Here is a 19,326-nt window from a genome sequence, read left to right as displayed (position 1 = left end):
CCCAGTTGGACTTTCCCAGTAAACAAATGTTAAAAAAATGAAAAAAATATAAATGATGTCATCAGTTTTGAAATAAAAAAAAATTATTAGGCTTGGCCATCAGCAATATGGCTTTGTCACTAGGTCCTTGTGTTGTACAATGGAAAGCAAACTGGCTAAAAGAAAGAACCCCTATACTTCATGTGGCAGGTACCTCATCTGAGGCATGAAGTCAACCAATAAAATCCCCTAGGGCTCTGTGCTGGGATCCTTCCTTTTCAGCATTTAGTTGCCATGGTAATTCTAGGAGAGATGTGTTTGATATTAAGAGATACTCATTCAGAGTTTAGTTCCTCATTATTATCTGAGGCAAAATGTACTTCATTGTGTTACAGAAACTAACAACCTTTACACAACAAATGATGGTGCTGCTTGTGTTACATAGTCTATCAACCCTTACATAACAAATGGTGGAGCTGATTATGTTATGGAGCCTAACAACCCCTACATAACAAATGATGGAGCTGATCTGAGAGCTTTAAAACTAGGTGTCACTTATATCTGAAAGTTATAAATCTGTTCAGTTCAATCATTTTAAAGTGAAATTTTATTCTGCCTGGAAAACAGTGATATTATTTCTTGTCATTAAAACAGGTAGTAAGGTGCTAGTTAAAAATGATTGCCCAAAAGCCATGCTGTTACATTTTATAAAATTTTGGAAAGAATATTTACAGCCTATCTTGACATTATTTGGGAGAAAACGATCTGCAACTGCATGAATGACATGAGGTAAGTTTAGCAATATGATAATAATATTCCCTGAACAAGTATACCATGAATCCAGGCCTTGTCTGGCAAAGTTCATTGACCTGACTAAGGTCTTTGATAAGGTAAGATACTCTGATACTGTTTGTTGTTTGGAAGAGTTAGGTGTAGAAACAAATAGAGTAAAAGGTAAATAGTCATATCAGAATGGCAAACAGATTACTAAATTAGGGGTTTCATTTTCTCTCATATGACATAGGAGCATGGGTACCTCGGGGCTTTAAAAAGGACCACTCACTGTTTGTGATACATGTGAATTCCATCAGTAAGTAGACATCAAATTCTAAAGTTGTTGTCCATCTGGATGACACTGCACAAATAACTACTAAGAAGAATATACGTGGTACATTAGAGTGATTACAGAAGGCCTTTAAAGCTCTTTTAAGTTGATTTAATACACAATGCTTTAAAACCTCAGAAAATTATTTTTTCCCCATAGCCACAGGGAACAGATGGAGGATCTTGATGTTACTTAAAATGCTTATAGAAGTAGCACCTTACACTTAGGTTGTTACTAGTTCATAAACTGAATTTTGATTTTTATATAGACAAATTATGTTTTGCTGAACAACAATTACCTTTGGTGTATAAAGTTTTAAATTCTTTATCAGTTATAATAAGGCCATGTTGGGAGAATCATATTTCATTGATAGCAGCTCAGACTAAGCAAGCTATCCTTTGAGTTTTCTTTATGTCTGTCATTTTATTTTTTATTTATTTTTTGTTTCTTTCTTTGTGCTGAAGCTGCAAATTTCGTCCGTTTTCTTTATGTAAATGTAAGAGCAGCAGATGCATTTTCATGTCAACATAATGATGCAAAAGCACTCTTTGGATGTCTTTGCATGTTAGGCATGCTGGGCAGTGGTTGCTACTTTGGCAGTTGAAATACTTGAACTAAGAGATTGTATGTAGTTTCATTGGGTAATTATGGAACAAACTGATTAATTCTGTCTTGATGACTTGATAAGTAGATGCTACCCAACTCAGTGTGTGGTATGTTGAGTAGAGATACCACAGATTTGTAGACAGCAGTATTTGCCACAAAAAAAAAAAAAAAAAAAAACTAAACATTGTGGTATGCAGCTTATATCCAAATGGTCCTGTTATGAAAACTACTGATGTTGAAACCATGGCTACATCTCTTAGTAAGCCGGTTGAGCTTGGTATTCAGGTCAAGCTAAATGGTTCCAGTTTTGCACAATGTAAGAATTGACATGCCTGATGGTGATAACAAGGCATTAAAAGACTTTGGCACTCAAACCAACTGAGGTTTTATTATAACATTGAGGAAAAAGGTACTGTCAGTAACAGCCCCGATGGATTCATCAAAACTACCTCTCATAGTTAAAACCTAATAGTAAATTCTAAAATACATGAAGTTGCTAAAGGCTACCAAGGTTTGGGTACTGATACCAGTTCTTCCTAACATAGGAGGGAAACAGCAGTTAAAACAGTGACCCTGTTTTGAATGAAGTTATGCATATGGTAAATTAGCAGCCTCCAGTCACCACTTTCTTTCTTTCTTTCTTTCTTTCTTTCTTTCTTTCTTTCTTTCTTTTTCATTCATTTTAGGGCTGGTAAACTTTAAAACATGCTACATTTGCACGGAAGTAGTGCTGGGCATGTCAAGGCTATTAAAAAAAAATATGTGGATCCTTAGTTCAAAAATAGAGTTATGGACCACATTTGATATTCATTAAACTGGTAAATAGCTATAGTGGGACTTGAATTTGAGATCGGTGATATATATAATACTGAACATTGATAATTATTTGATTGCAACCTCGTCCTTTTTTCTGTTTTTGTAAGAAATGGGTGAAAAAGTTCAGCCCTTATACTATGTAATTCTACATTTTACAGGTGGTACTCATTCATAAAACCTACCATTGTGTTGTGCTGCGTTTAGTGCTGGAACCTTCTTTAAAAAAGAAGTAATATATTTAGTAGTCATTTTACTGATGTTATGTTTTATGGGTAAACTGATTTTTATTATTATTTCAAAAGGAAAAAAATGTTAAAAAACTTGCAGTATAAAACCCTACATAGGAAATTCCAATATGATTTGAAAGTAAATTCCAATAATATGTAATTTGAATAGCTGTTAGCTCAGACCATAGGTTTATTTAAACAGATATCCATCTATGTAATATGTTTTGAATGTAAAAATATGTCTAGGTATTTTATCTATTGTGTAATGTCGCCACTTATAACTAATTTGTGTTTATTTATTTTGTGGTATGTATTCTTGGATTTTTTTGTAAATAGAAATATTTATTACCTTAAGAAATTTCAAAGTCAATAAATTGAAAGGAAATAAAAAAATAATAATAAAACCCCTTGGTAGAACTAACAAATAAACAACATGGCTAACGTTGGGGTTAAAAATAAATTGCTTACTTGATATTAAAGACTTCAATCTCACCATAAAATGGTATTTGGGCAAACAAAGAACTCAAGCTCACAATTAGTAATATTAAATCATGATATTAAGTTAGTCTTCCAGTCAGTGCAGAGGATTAAGGCATTAAGACTGTGTTGTGATAATGGGTTTCTTCTTGTGACTAAGGGTATAGGGTTTGATTCCTCCTCCTCCATTTGCTTATACCGTGCAGCTAATGAGTAAGTCATTTAACTAGACAGTGCTCCCACATCACCCATGAAAAGGAACACCATCCAGTGGACTTACCTGGTTAACAAACAGAAAAAATATGAACTGAAAGTAATCACCTCATCCAAGAGGAACCAAAAAACTTTTTATTAGCTATATTGTGGCATTAGAAATAGCACCCAAGTCTATACTGAACTCTAAATAATTGTATTATCTATTATTTTCTGAAGTCATAGTGAATGTCCCAGCTGAAAAATTAAGTTCCAATTTTACCCTTCTCATTCACCCTCATATTCCCTTCCCTTGTTTCTTTAAAGCCTCCTTTCTCCTGAAATCACTGTGATGTAGATTTGAGAAGTTCTTTCCAAAACCATAAATAACATATTCATGAGTTCATAGAATATATAATGCTGTTCATATAATACACAAGGCTGTTTCTAGTTTTCAGTCTTAGTCTCTCCAAATGGTACGCATCTTACCTTAAGGAATGGCCATCATGGTGGCAGCACAATATACATCCTGAAAATATTCCCTTATTATCTTCACCAGAATCATTTGTAAAATCATGGAGCACATCTCAATCACCTTCATAAAAAATGAAATTGGTAACCTACAAACCCATCATCCTAAGAAATTTGACTTTGTAAAAAGTAGATCCTGTCTTCTTAGTTTGACTGATTTCTTAGAGAATGTAACGAAACCCATAATGAAAGACCATTCTGTTAATTATGCTTATCATGACCCTTTGATACAATTCCCCATGCGGGCATAAACACATATGTTATTCATTGAGTTGCAGATTGGTTCTCTGATTTAATGTACACAGGAAAAGTTGATGATAACTTCTCATCTAAAAGGCATGTTACTAGTGCTGTCCCTCAGGACTCTGTCCAGAGTCAACCTCTTGTTTGGCATCTACTTCTCAGACAGGAAAACAGATGGCAAAGGTCTATGGCCAACCCAGTTTTCTTATGACTGTAAACTGGGGGACATTATTGACTCCTCCTCCTTTGACACATATCTACCTAGTAGGGCAACACTTGGTGTACTGACTGTGGCCTTAAACTTAAGCTGCCACAGGCAAGCAAGTCTATCATACTAATTACTATATAAAGAGGGCTCCACTTAAGATTGGGACATTTGCTAAAGGTCAAGACACCTTTATCAGAAATAATCCTTTGATCATCATATATCCATTATAGTTAGAAAATCCTTGTACATTGAGCACTTAATTATCAAGGCTATATCTGCCAGGTCCAAGTATGTCATAATCTTCCTCTATTCTTCCTTCATCAGACAAACCATAGAATGCAATGCACCATTTCAAATGCATCACTCCATCCCCCTTGCCAACTAGAAAGCCTGTGATTTTTTATTAAAAAAAAATCAAAGTGCTTTAAGATACCTGGAAAGAATAAAGCCCTCTCATTTTATGCATTCTCATGTCAACTTGGGTCTATGTCACATAATCAAATGGCTGCATTGTTGAATGTATCATCTCATCTACAATGCAGGCTGTCAAACCACTCTGACTGAGATCACGTTATGGTAGGAATCAGGAAATTTTCCCATTTCCCCACTGTAGTGCAATCTCAGAGCTAGTATATATGTAATTTGAGTGTGTGTGTGTGTGTGTGTGTGTGTGTGTGTGTGTGCGCGTGTGTGTGTGTGTGTGTGTGTGTGTGTGTGTGTGTGTATTTGTGTGTGTGTGTGTGTGTGTGTGTGTGTGTGTGTGTGTGTGTGTGTAGCTGATGCCCTGCATTGTCGACAAGATGAAGTTGAACAATGTGGCCATTGAATTATTTGACATAGACCCGTCAACTCTTATAAAGGGATCTCTGACTCCAATTCCTGGTTCTAAAACATCCTTTCTTACTAAACTTCCTCCAACTCAGACATATCAGTTATATAGTAAAAGCACTCACTTCAAAGACCTCAGTTGTCACTGTATTATAAACAGGATCATTTTACACTATATGTTCCCCAACCAAAAAATGGCTACCTGTGGAATAAGCAAAATTGCATGTCAAATAATATACATATTGGTCTTCTTTGAATTCTGCTTTTAAGATTGGATGGGTGCTCACAGATTTACTATGTGAGCAAGCAGTATGTTTATCACTGAGTAGGGTGCCATGGCTAGGCTCTATATGGTTACTCAGGCCTGTTAGCTGGTAAGAACTTATTAACCTAAATCTGTAACCATGACAGCTAAATATTTTTCAAACTAATTTTAAATTTTCTACAATATTTCAGAAAAATTGAATTAATTAAGTTCTTGAGTAGATATCTGCACAACTGTTTCCAGAATCATTCCATTGAAGCAGTGTCATCCAACGTTTAACTTCTCTCTTAGAAAAAAATGAGCATGATTGTGATCAAACTATAAAAAAATTGCCACCACAACAGTACTCTGAGAACCAATTCTGTAAATCCCAGCCCTACAAAAATAAACTGAGATAAAAAAATAAAATAATACAGCATATCCTAACATCCTCTATTACACATTGCCTGCATTTTTACATGGAATCTTCATCCCACTCTGCCCCCTTTCCCTCCCTACTTATAGATTTTGTCTCTGATATCACCTTTTTTTAGAGTGGCGGGTATACATCATACAGCAAATACAATGTGCGGATACATTCTCCTCATTCACATGGTGTTGCAGTATTGAGAGAATTACAATTACAGTCCTCAGAATTTCAACAGGTATCTATAAAAAAGGCACAAGAACATTATATAATGACTGCTGTCATTACCAGTTCAGGTTATTCAGTGGAGTCAGCTGCAGGCTATGTCATTGCAGAGTTTAGTTTTAACCATAAATACATAACATTGCCATAATGTACATTGTTGCCTAAGTCTTATCACTGCCATACTACACAGAAAATCCTGTACTTGTCTTGGCACATCCGTAGGAATATCAGTCGTTCATCTTATCTTAGAGACAAATATCTGGAAGAATGTCTTGGCATCTATTGTTGCTTCTACAGTGCCATCAGAGCAAGACAGTAAGAGGTGTGAATGGGCTGTAAAGACAACAAGAGAAGATAAAGGATTTGATAACAGTTAGAGATAATGTTCATTCATACCTTGCTCAGTCCCTTCAATGACAATCCTTGTTTTAATAGACATAGTGGTAGTGTCTGCTGTTATTACCAGAGTCTCATTAAGCTCGGAGCTGTTGACTGGCACAGAGCGAGCAACAATCACTACAAAGAGAAATATATAAATTAATTATATAAACAGGTCATTTTTCTTCAGTACTGGCTATCTAACTGATATTCTAATTGCTTATGCAAAGTAAACAAGAAAACAAAGAATATGCAAATAAAATTCATGTAAAGACATAACTCATTATTGAGATGCTATCGTCTAAGCTGTTTATAGCTATTGCATGGGCCACTTGTTACTATCTGTTGTTAAACTCAAAGCTCTTCAAGACTTTTAAATTACATACAGTTTGACATAAGAAACATGCACTTTTGATGTAGATTTTTTTGTTTGGTCTAAGATGTCTGCTAACTATTAGCTCACTGTCATCCATGTGGCTCATTCAGTCCCCACTTGGTGATAGCTTTCTGCAGCTCAGTTATTCAATCAGGGAGGCAGCCAATCACAAAGCCATCATGAGATATCAATAAGAGCTTGTCTTTTGTTATTTTCTACCTACACTTCCCTGCCCCACAGGTCTATAATATCCAAGGGAGATGTGAAATGGGCATTATGGTGTAATTACACATATCACCATGTGTGACTCAAACAAAGCGCTGGAATCCACATTGTTGACAGCCTTGTCTCCAGCAATGGCTCAATTACTGAGGTGTGGCTGAGCAATTATCTCACCCCAATCTTTGCTGCTAGAATGGGGGGGGGTGACAGAAGACTCTGAATTGTAGCCCTCAACCTGTGTTTACCAGCACCTGAGCCACTAACTGAACTCAGGTTGTTTAGACAGTAGTCAAGGGTTCTTCCCTCACTGCATCAGGGCTGCATATTCCTCATATACATTATTGTAAACTATACAAATGCTAACTATGCTCTGTAATGGGGGGAGAAATCCTTTATATCAAATATAATATTTTTTACAAAAGGGTTGCAGGGGCAAAATGAAGATCAAAATGAATTTTAAAATTTGTTCAGTGAGTAAGGCTTAAAATGTGTTATATGTCTTATGCAGTCTTGTTTTGGAAATTCATGACATTTCTTTTTTTAATATATATATATATATATATATATATATATATATGCAATTACCTGTTGATCATCAGCCCTTTCTTAGTTTCTTCTGGCCCATCCATTTTCCATGGGTAAAAAACAGTCATCAGACAGCATCCCTCAGGCAGCCATCACCATGGGGTGTTTTGCTACATTTAAGCTCATCCCTCAGTGTCTGTGGTAACTCATGTGTACCAGATAGTAACAGCCTGATTCTAACCACAGTGCTGCACACTACTCGACAAAAACTGCAAAGCAAATCTTTTAAAAAAATCCCATACACTGACCTTTCTCTAGTGGGATATATTTTAGGTATGTTGTAGAAGATTATACTATCTCGATTCCCCTGGGATGTGCAAACAGACCCTAACTATCATCCTCTCAGTCAGCTCCTCTTGTGCCTGATCTATTATCAGAACTGGGTAATTCTGGGAGTGCAGAAGGAAAAAGGTGATACATTTCTGAATATGTTTCATTCACTAAATAATGTAGATGTATACACTGCTGAGGAAAACAAAATGAGGAGATGTATTCTTCAGTCTGGAATGTGTTACAGGGCTGAATTTCTACAAATTAATCTGAAAGTTTTTTTGGGAAGATAAAGTTTTCTGAAGTACACAATGCAGGAAGCATGTAACATTTTAGGAATTTAGTGCTAGGTTTCAGTGTTCATTGGAGTGTTAGGTGATCAGGCTTATTCATAGCTCTGCAGTTGGCTGCCCTGAAAGGTTTCCTCCCTCTGCTCCATGAAGTCTCAGCAAGATAAACATATTCCCTTTGATTTCATTTAAGAGAAGAATGGACACAAAATGTCTTTCTTTCTTTCTTTCTTTCTTTCTTTCTTTCTTTCTTTCTTTCTTTCTTTCTTTCTTTCTTTCTTTCTTTCTTTCTTTCTTTCTTTCTTTCTTTCTTTCTTTCTCCTTTGTTTACAGAGTTAGTCCCACTAGGCTAGTAGCATCTTTTCAGGGGAGCCCCAAAGTGGTATTTATACTACTAGGGGAAATCTGGCAAGTGCATCAGAGAACTTTCCCTACTCTTTGTAGTTGGGGGAAGTCATTGTGTGTTACACATCCTGACTTCCTGTTTCCTGTCCAGGCATGGAGGCAGCTAGGAGGAACAGGGAAAAAAACATGGCTGATTCAGCTTTTGCTGAAATGAAGTGAAAGTTGCTGAAATGTAGTTGAAATGGTAGCATCACTACCAGAACTTTTATTCTGATGCTGTGGGTACAGGAAAAACAGTGACTTTGAAGGAAAAGGAGATTGCAGTTGTAACAGAGATGGACTCAGAGGAAAACTTTCAGAGGAGTTTGTTTGAAGGAGAGAAAGTTACCTCTGAAAAATGCACAATTACAACACTCAAATCTGGGCGGGGGGGGGGGGGGGTATGGGTTGTGGGATGATTATTTGGAAGAAATGATAAACCAAAGTGAGAAATGAGCCAGAAAGTGCAGCAGCAATTTCATGGAGTGACATCACTGAGAAAGTAGAAGAAGAAAAGGGAGAAGAAGACAGTGTGCCAGAAAAAGTTAAAGAGACAAAAACTGTGGGAAAGGGAGCAAAGATGAAAGAAGGAATAAAAGAAACAAAAAATAAGTATACAGTATGCGTGAGCAGTAAAAACAAAGAAAATTTGGACAGGCATGAGATTTGGGACTCGGTCATAGCACATCTGGGTGTCAGCCGAAAATAAGTAAGAGCATTCATTTTAATTGATAAAGAGATTTTTTGTGACTTGATATTTGAGACTGCGCAAGCTATAAGAATGTTTCAGGGTGCATATGAGCAAAAGAAAAATATTTATCCATGGTCAGAATATGTGGTGCAAACCTTTTACAGACAAACAAAAAAAAAAAAGTATAATGATGCAGTTTAGAACTGAAGTTGAAGCAAAAAAATGAAAGAACATTTGTTAAATATATGTAAAGAAGTAATTAACACTACAAAAATATATGATGAAAGAGGACTATGGACTGGGGGATGGTAATGTGAAATAATACTGAAAATGATGATGTTATGCACATACCTAGCATTATTAGGGTTCCTGTTATTTTAGCGAATGCAGTAAATTGCGAACATTGTTTCGTCAAATGTCATTACGTGAAATGGCAAAATTCTGAAAGCACGGAACAGCGTTTTTTCTCCTAGGGGGAAAAATCACTTGGCCATTTTCGGGACGTTGCCATTTCCTCCACTGTTGTGTGATCTCAGAGTTGGTATATTTAAATAGGGGGATGTGGGGGGCACAGCCCCCACATTAGGGGTGTGGGGGTCGATGCTCCCTACTTTATTTTGTGTTTGGATTTTTTTTTTTTTTTTTATGGATCAGCGATTTTTTTCCCCTGGGAAAAAAAATCACTGATCCATGTGTTCAACATTTTGGGTTTTTGGGGATTGCAGGTTGATTTTATAGCATTTGCAATTCAGTGCATTCGCTAATATAATATAAACCCTATTATTAATGTTCATGGTAATAGGGGTTTTGTGAAATACAGGGGTCAACCAAAAACAAGTTATTTTTGTGGAAAAATTATCATTTAATCAATGCATCTGATAAAAAAGATATTATTTATGTGGTAAAACAGGGCATAATGCAAAAAATGTGATTTAAAGCATAAACAAATGTACGAGGTTATTAAGAAAGTAACAAGGTAAAACAAACAGAGGAGACAAGTGAGGAAGAAGCTGATTGGCGCATAGTAAGAAATAAAATGAATTCAATAGGGAAAAGAGTTAAAGAAAGAAAAAGAAAATTAAAAAACATAAAGCTTAGAGAAAATAAGAAAGGAAAAGATTAAACATTTTATTATACTAACTGTTCTTAAAAGCTGGACATAGCTTTAAATGTGAACAGTATGAAAAATCTTAAAGTGAGAATAGGTGGGTCTACCTGACAATGTCAACAGCTTAGAACGCCGACACTGAGAAGACCGACGCCAGGAGATCGACAACTGAGAATGTATGAAACCGATGGATGAAAACACCGACGCTGAGAACACCGACATGGGAAAAGGCTGTGTAAGTATGCGGTAGTGATGGACGTTAGGGTGCGAATAAGGTAAGTGTGCGATATTGACGGTCTGTAGGGATAGGGGTGGGTTAAGTGAGTTAGGGTTAGGGCGCGGGTTAGGTAAGTGTGCGGTAGTGATAGTCTTTGGGTTGGGGGGGTAAGTGAGTTAGGGTTAGGGCGCGGGTTAGGTGAGTATGTGATAGTGACGGACCTTAGGGTTAGGGTTTGGGTTAAGGTTGTAGATAGTTGTGTATGTGAGGTTTAGTGTGGGTTTGTAAGGATTTTGGTGTGCTTGTGTTGTGTGTGTGCTTTTTGGACAGGGGATTTGTTTTGTTTGTTGATTGTCGCTATTATGGTGTGTCGGGCATGTGAGGTTTCATGTTTGTGAACTGTCAGTTATGTGGTGTCAGTAATTTCGTTGTCGTGCATGTGAGGTTTCGTGTTTGTGAACTGTCGGTTATGTGGTGTCGTTGATTTCGTTGTCGGTGTTGTGATGTGTTGGTGTTGTCAGGTAGACCCGAATAGGTATATTACAATGGTGTGCTGCAGTAGATGCAGATATTATTGTTTTAAAATATATCAGATTATTAACAGAGGAAGAAAGAACACAAACTGAAAAACTTTGGAATGGTGTTGTTGTTTGGAATATGGGGAAAGAAACGTGTCCGAGCATATGTATATTATGCCAACAAAGCAATAAAATATTAGATGTAACCATACTGGAACTAGGATGAGTTACAGTAATAGATGTGAGATGGAAAACATATGTGTATAGAATTATAGATCTATATGCATATGTAACAAAAAAAAAGAGAGAATGATGTTTAAAATATTCTTGAATATGTTTGTATAAATAATGACATTATAGTGGTGGGTGATTTTAATTGCAATTTAAAGAAAAATAAGAGGAATTGTGATGTTAAAATAGTTAAAAGAAATTATGAAAAGTGGAAAGTTAAGTGCAAGGGAAAATAACCACTAGACCTATAAAAGGAATGAAATTAGGACATACATTGATTATTTTTAATATCCAATAGTTAAAAATTATAAAAAAGGCATTAAGTATGCTGGATTTTCAAATCATGTGGCTATATGAGTTAAAGTACAGGAAAATGAAGAATATATAAGAGCAGGAAAAGGAATAAAGAGAATTAATGAAATTGAATTAGATTTAGAAGAGAAAAATAACTTGTGGAATTATGGAAAAATCACATGAATATAAGGGAGTTTTATGAGAATTGGACTATTTGGTGGCTTAATTTTAAAGAGAAATATACAAAAGTGTTTTTACAATGTATAAGGAAGAAAAGAAGGAAAGAAAAAGAGAGATATAAGATATTAAGTCAAGAAACATTTAGAGACTTATTAGAGATGAAAACTTATTTTATGAAAAAGAAAGATAAATATATAAAATGGATCAAATTAAGATTAACTTCTTATGTAAGCAAAAATGTTGTTTACAAGGAAAGAAAGAAGAGGTCGTATCATATTTAAGTAAAATAATAAAAGAAGGAAAAATAATAAGATAATTAAAAATAAAGAAGGTAAGCAAATAAGACAGCAAGAAGGAATATATGAAATAATTTAAGACTATGAATGGGAATTATTTGTTAAAAGAGAAAAAAATATAGAACAAATTTATAAAGGTGAAAAATTAAATAAGGAAGATAATGAGTATTTAGAGCAAAAAATAACTATTAATGAATTGAATGAAATTCTAAAATATATAAACATGAATTTGGCAACAGGATTGGATGGAATTGCATATGCTATATATAAAGAAATGAAAGAGTGGCAAAAAAAATAATTTTCATAGAAGTTATGAGTGAATGGTTAGAAACTGGTATTAAAGAGGGAGATATGTACAGGAGTTATAAAATGTAAATTTAAAAAAGGGAAGTAAAGAGAAGAAAAAATGGAGACCTATACCATCGAATAATATGGATTATAACATTTTATAAGAATAATAAGAAAAAGGTTACAAAAAATGGATAGAATATCTGACCAAAATATATTCGGTAGAAAAGGAATAATAATAGAAATAACTGATATCATAAATAAAAATGTAGAAGCAAAGGTTATGATAAGGGATATAAGTAAAGCGTATGATAATGTTCAATATAAATCATTATGGGGAATTTTGAAGGCATATAATGTAAGCAAAAAATATTACAAGTAATAAAATCTGTTTATGAAAGAAATTATGTGAAACAAAATGTAAATGGCTAGATTGGGGAAGAAATAAAAACAGAATGTGGAATAAAGCAAGGCTGTTCAGCTAGTAGTGCAATTTTTCTCACTAGTTATGAATGTATTAGTGAAGGAAATTAATAAAATGTCAAGTAGTGGTGGATACAAAATGATGAAGGAAGTACAACTGCCAATAATGTATAATTATGTGGATGATATTGCATTAATTGTTAAAAATAAAATATTGATGGAAAAAGTAAATGAAAAATGAAGTATAAATTAAAAAAATGTTTTAAGTATAAATAAGGAGAAAAGAAAAAGATTTGGTTTTGAAGGTATGATAGGAGGTGTTGAGTTCAATGAAAAATATATCGATATATTAGGAATAACATTTGGAAAGAATGAATACAGACAGCAACAATGGGATAATGTACTCAAAGAAGTAAAGGATATGCCCAATTTTGGAACTCATATAGATTTCATATTAAAAAAGCACACTTGTTGAACACTGTGGTAATAGGAAAAAAATGCTTATGTTGCTGACATCTATATAATTCCTATTAAGTATGAAAAGGAGCTAATGATGATTTTATTTTCTTTTATATGGGGCTCTAGACTGAATCCAGTCAAGAGAGAGATTCTGTATATGAAAGAAGGGCAAGGAGGTTTGAGTTTAATAAACCCAATAGTACATGCAGCATCTTTAATTTTGTATATGGTATTAAAAGAAATTATGAAGGAAAATAAAAAATTGACAGAAATGATACTATAGTATAAATACAAAGAATTGTGGGAAGGAATGGAAGTTAAAAAAATGAAGTAAAAGCACTGTGAATGAAGAAATGAATGAGTACTAAAACAAAATTGTGCTATGGAAAATAAAAAGAATATATGTGAGAAAAATAGAAAGGAATGGTACTTAAGTATTATAAAAGCATTTTATTGTATTCATCCATGGAAGGATTTAGAAATAGAAAAGAAAAAAGCCATAATGATGAGATATAACTATAAAAAGATTAAATAATGCAATGATTTTTATGGAGATTTCCTATTAGAAAATTACGGGTTAAGGCAAATATGCCATAAAAAAAAGCAAGACAGAATATGTAATAAACGTGGAGAGTTTGAGACTACTGAGCACGTGTTTTTGAAATGTGAAAGAGTTAAGAATTTGTGAAAAGAAATATACAAAAATACAACCACCAACCACGAAAGAAACACTTCACCTCACAAAAACATCAATGCAAACAACATCATGAAAGGACAATGCTGGAAGATATTTTTCCTTTTATTGCATGTTCAAGTACCTCGGCCATTCTCCTTCAAATGGAAAGGAAATATATAAAGATAATAGGGTGAAAAGTTTGTTAAAAGTTGAACAAATAGATATGGACATAATAGAATTTGGTTATGGTGCACAAAAACAGGAAGAAGTGAAGAAAATGGACAGAGTAATATTTTATGCTTCATGGACTATATGGAAGGAGAGACTAAATTAAATTAACTACATGGAAAATGGACTTTGACAAAGATTTTGGAAAAATAATCTTTTGGTTGTGGATAAAAGAGTGGGGAAATGCTTAAATTGAAGTTTATAATGTATGGAGATTTGTAAATCGATGTAAATAATGCAAATATGTAAACATGTAAATATGTAAATAATATATGATGTATATATCAATAAAAAACCCTACTCATTATTGTTGTGAGTAGGACTTATTGTGGAGGAGCATTTCCTGTTTGTTCCAGGTACAGAAGCAGCCCAGGGAAACAAGGAGGCAGAAGGAGAGAGAAGGAGATGAATGAGTGGTGAAAGAAATGGAGGAGCAAGCAAATTTCAAGACTGGATAATGTGTGTAGGATTCTGAGGAAATGTTTCAGAGAAATCTGTTTGGTGGAGGTGAGTCAGCAAATGATGGCTATATAATTACAACCCTTCATTCAGGAGGGTTGTGGGATGATGTATTTAAAGAAGTGGTGGTGCAATGTGAACCAGAAAATTAAAGAGGTGTTTTTTGGGGGGACATTATGGAGAAAATACAAAAGGAAGATGCAGACACAATCCTGAAAAATAGTGGTGGGATGGAAAAAAAAACGTACGTACAAAAAGTAAAACACGGCAAAAGTGAAGTAGCAGAAAATAAGGGAGAACAAAATGAAAAAAAAAACAGAAGTACATGGTAAGGATTCAAAGTAAAGAAGACAAATAAATAGACATGTATAAAGTGTGGGACAATTTAATAGCTTATTTGGGTGTAAAAGCATATGAAGTAAGAACATTTATTCTTATTAACAAATAGTCATTTTGTGACATTATATTTCAGACTGTTTTTTTTTTCAATGGAAAATTTTCTAGGATAATATGAAGGAAAAAAAAGACTGTAATCCATGGAATCTTTATGTGATAAAATCATTTAACAGGCAAACAATAAAAGAAAATACATGTACAATTTTGAACACAGGCAGAAATAGAGACTTTGAAATGATATTTGAAAACTTCATGTAAAGAAGTACTGAACACCACAAACATTTATGATAAAAAGGGTTTATGGACTGGTGGCTGGGATTGTAATCTTCTTCTGGGTTTTCTTGGTTAGGGGTCACCACAGCGGATCACCTGTCTGCTCAAGATTGGCAGTGAAGTTTTGCGGTGTTGAGTTGCTAGCCCGGAGCCCAACCTTCCACAGAAGGCACACACACATGCATGCACTCACGCCTAGGGCCAATTTAGAGTGTCCAATCCACCTACAGCATGTCGTTGGGATGTGGGAGGAAACTGGAACACCCAGAGGAAGCCAACATGACCACAGGGAGAACATGCAGACCCTGTACAGAAGGCACTCCATCCAGGGATTGAACCGGAGAACCTTTTGCTGTGAGGCAGCAACGCTAACTGCTGCACCATTGCGGCTTCCCCGGTGGCTGGGATTGTAATAGTGTGTTAAAAATAGAAAGAGAAAACAATTATACATATACCAAGCGTGATACATGTGGAGAAGAATATATGGTGTCATAAAATACTGGGGGAAACACAAAACACATTTTGTTTTCAGAAAAGAAGAACCTTTGATAAGTAACTGTGACAAAAGAAAATGTTATATTTGTATTTGTGGGGAAATGGGACATGAGGAAAAAATGTGAATTGAAATCTTATAAATGAAAGAAAATTGGACATTTATGCATGGATTGCAAAAATGGAAATAAGTGTAAGGAAAAATAAAAAGAAAGAGAAGGAAATGAATAAAGAGAAGATATTTTAGATGTACTAGAAACAGAAGAAAAATTAGGTGAGAAAAAAATAATAAAGAGGTTATAGGAGAAGGTTCTGCAATAAGTGATGAAGACATAAATTGGGAGGCAGTAAAAAAAACAAAGAGTTCTATTGTTCAAAGGGTAAAAGAAAAAGAAAATTTAAAGGGTTAAGTGCAAAAGAAAAAGAAAGGAAATGGATGAAAACACACACACACACACACACACACATATATACATATATATATATATATATATATATATATATATATATAAATATATATACATATGTGTCTGTATATATATATATATATATATATATATATATATATAAATATATATACATATGTGTCTGTATATATATATATATATATATATATATATATATATGTATATAGATATATATACAGCTAATGATTAGGGGTTGGTATCATGGTTAAGGTGTTTTGACTCACAGGCACAAAGCACAGTTTTTGATTTCCTACATTTAGGAGGGAAATTGGCTGGGCTTAGAAAGTCCTGTTACGAAAGCTAGCCTAGTAATTAACTATGAACTTATGAAACTATGAATCTAAGGAAAATATAAAATGAAACCAAAAAAGCAGCATTTAACACCATTGGCAACCTCAGACCAGTAAAGAGAACAAGCTGGCATTGTGGTGTACTTCCCAATAAGGCTCAGCTCAATGACAATCCAAACGGCAGTCCAAAAAGTACAAAATAAGTACGGAATACAACACAAACTTTAATAAAAATAAATAAAACCATCAAGAAATGTTCATGTGCTTTCATCCCAAAACATTGGACTTCATCAGAACCATTTCAACTTGTTGCAATTTTCTTTAAAAGGTTTAAAATCATCATGTGACATAATCATATAACCTTATTATTTTTCTTAAAGATAAATCGTCATCAAGGCAATAAAAATAACAAATAAATATTTAACAAGGTAGTTGTCTAACAATGTTAGTATTATTTGTAACTTTGTAGTTATAAAACAGTGGATGTCTTCCTTAAAATATAAACAATGCAAATGTGTTCATTATTACCCAGTTTCACTGTGGCATTCAACCTAAGTTGTCACTTTAGTTCACATTCTTTAAATTTGTTCTCCCCTAAGCCTCCCTTTTCATCTTTTTTAACTCTTTCTACTATGCCAAATAGTTACCCTGACCACAATATTTAGTGTGTTAAAAAGGGTGTTGTTATCATCATGATTCTTAATGGCATATCCATATTCATAAATATGTTTGCGTAAAATCCTAACAGTTTTACCAATGTAAAAAATAGTTACACATCTGACAAATAATAAATAATGGAAAATGAACATTTTAGAGTGCTTTCTGTAAATGTGAATAGTATTAAGAATATAGTTAGAAGAATAGGATTTTTAGAGTGGTGTAATACATGTGGTGTAGATGGAATAATATTAGACAACACAATATTTTTAACAAATAAAGAAAGATTACAAACAGAGAAACTATGGGGAAGAAAAAAATGGAAATTGGGAAATGAGAGATATTCTAGCATAGCCATATTCTGTATAAATATAGTAAAGAAATTAGATCTAACTTTAGCAAAAATGGAAAGATTAACCATTGTAAATTTAAAATGTAAAGAACAAGTATAGATAATTATAGCATTATATGCTTATACTAATTGTAAAGAAAGGGAAAGCTTATTTCACCAGATTTTAGACTTTCTTTTTCTTTTTCTTTTGGCTGCTGCCATTAGGGGTTGCTACAGAGGATAATCTATTTTAATTTCATCCTATCCTCTGCATCTTGTTCTGTCACACCAGCCACCTGCATGTCCTCTCTCACCACATCCATAAACCTCATCTTAGGCCTTTCTCTTTTTCTCTTACCTAGCAGCTCCGTCATTACCATTCTTCTCCCAGTATACCCAACATCACTCCTCAGTACATGTCCAAACCAACACAGACTTGCTTCTCTGGCTTTGTCTGCAAACCGTCCAGCCTGAGATGACTCTCTAATATACTCATTTCTAATCCTGTCCATCCTTGTCACACCCAATGCAAATCTTAACATCTTTAACTCTGCCACCTCCAGCTCTGACTCCTGCCTTTTCATCATTGTTACTGCCTCCAACCCATATAACATAGCTGGCTCACTACCATCTTGTAGACTTTCCATTTCACTCTTACTATCACAAATTACTCCTGACACTCCTCTCCACCCACTGCACCCTGCCTGCACTCTCTTCTTCATCTCTCTTCCACATTCACGATTGCTCTGATCAGTTGATCCCAAATATTTAAACTCATCCACTTTCACCAGTTCTACTCCCTGCATCCTCACCATTCCTCTGTCCTCTTTCTCATTTGCACAAATATATTCTATCTTTGTCTTGCAGACCTTCATTCCTCTACTCTCTAGAGCATATCTCCACCTCTCCAGGATCTCATCTACCTGTTACCTACTCTCACTGCAAATCACAATGTCATATATAAACATCATAGTCCACAAAACTCCTGTCTGATCTCATCTGTCAACCTGTCCATCACCACTGCAAATAAGAAAGGGCTCAGAGCTGATCCTTGATGTAATCCCACCTCCACCTTGAACACATCCATCACTCCTATCACAGATTTCACCACTGTCACACTGCCCTCGATCATATCTTGTACCACTCTTACATATGTCTCTGCCACTCCCGACTTCCTCATACAATACCACAACTCCTCTCTAGGCACCCTGCCATATGCTTTTTCTAAGTCCACAAAGACACAATGCAACTCCTTCTGACCTTTTCTATACTTCTCAGTCAACACCCTCAGGGTAAACATTGCATCTGTAGTGCTCTTTCCTGGCATGAAACTGTACTGCTGCTTATTAATCCTCACCTCCCTTCTTAACTTACCTTCCACTACTCTTTCCCATAAATTCATGCTGTGGCTGATCAGTTTTTAACCCTCTGCAGTTAATACACCTCTGCACGTCAGCCTTATTTTTAAAAATCGGTACTAATACACATTTTTAAAATTGGTACCAGTACACTTCTTCACCTCTTAGGTATTCTCTTATTTTCCAAGATTCCATTAAAGAATCTGGTTAGAAACTTGACTGCCATCTCTCCTAAACACCTCCATGCTTTCACAGGTATGTCATCTGGACGAAAAGCCTTTCCATTCTTCATTCTCTTCATAGGTGTCCTTACTTCCTTCTTGCTATTACAGTGCACTTCCTGATTCACTATCCTCACATCATCCAACCTTCTCTATCTCA

General features: G+C 34.7%; 1 protein-coding gene across 1 annotated transcript in view; it reads right to left on the bottom strand.

The window, feature by feature from the left end:
- LOC122810734 (adhesion G protein-coupled receptor E3-like) overlaps nt 1–17,961 on the bottom strand; it is a 242,835-nt gene extending 224,874 nt beyond the window's left edge. The window contains exons 1-2 of the mRNA XM_044082297.1: nt 17,946–17,961; nt 6,505–6,624 (exon numbers count right to left, since the gene is read on the bottom strand). Of these exons, the coding sequence (XP_043938232.1) occupies nt 6,505–6,624; nt 17,946–17,961 (136 nt within the window). The remainder of the gene's footprint in view (nt 1–6,504; nt 6,625–17,945) is intronic.
- Nucleotides 17,962–19,326: the final 1,365 nt, after the last annotated feature.

The sequence above is a fragment of the Protopterus annectens genome, chromosome 9.part0 (genome assembly GCF_019279795.1).
Source record: "Protopterus annectens isolate FY-2018-M chromosome 9.part0, PAN1.0, whole genome shotgun sequence".
Taxonomy (NCBI): domain Eukaryota; kingdom Metazoa; phylum Chordata; order Ceratodontiformes; family Protopteridae; genus Protopterus; species Protopterus annectens.
The sequence above is the reverse complement of the archived record's forward strand: the minus strand, read 5'-3'. Positions and strand labels throughout refer to the sequence as shown.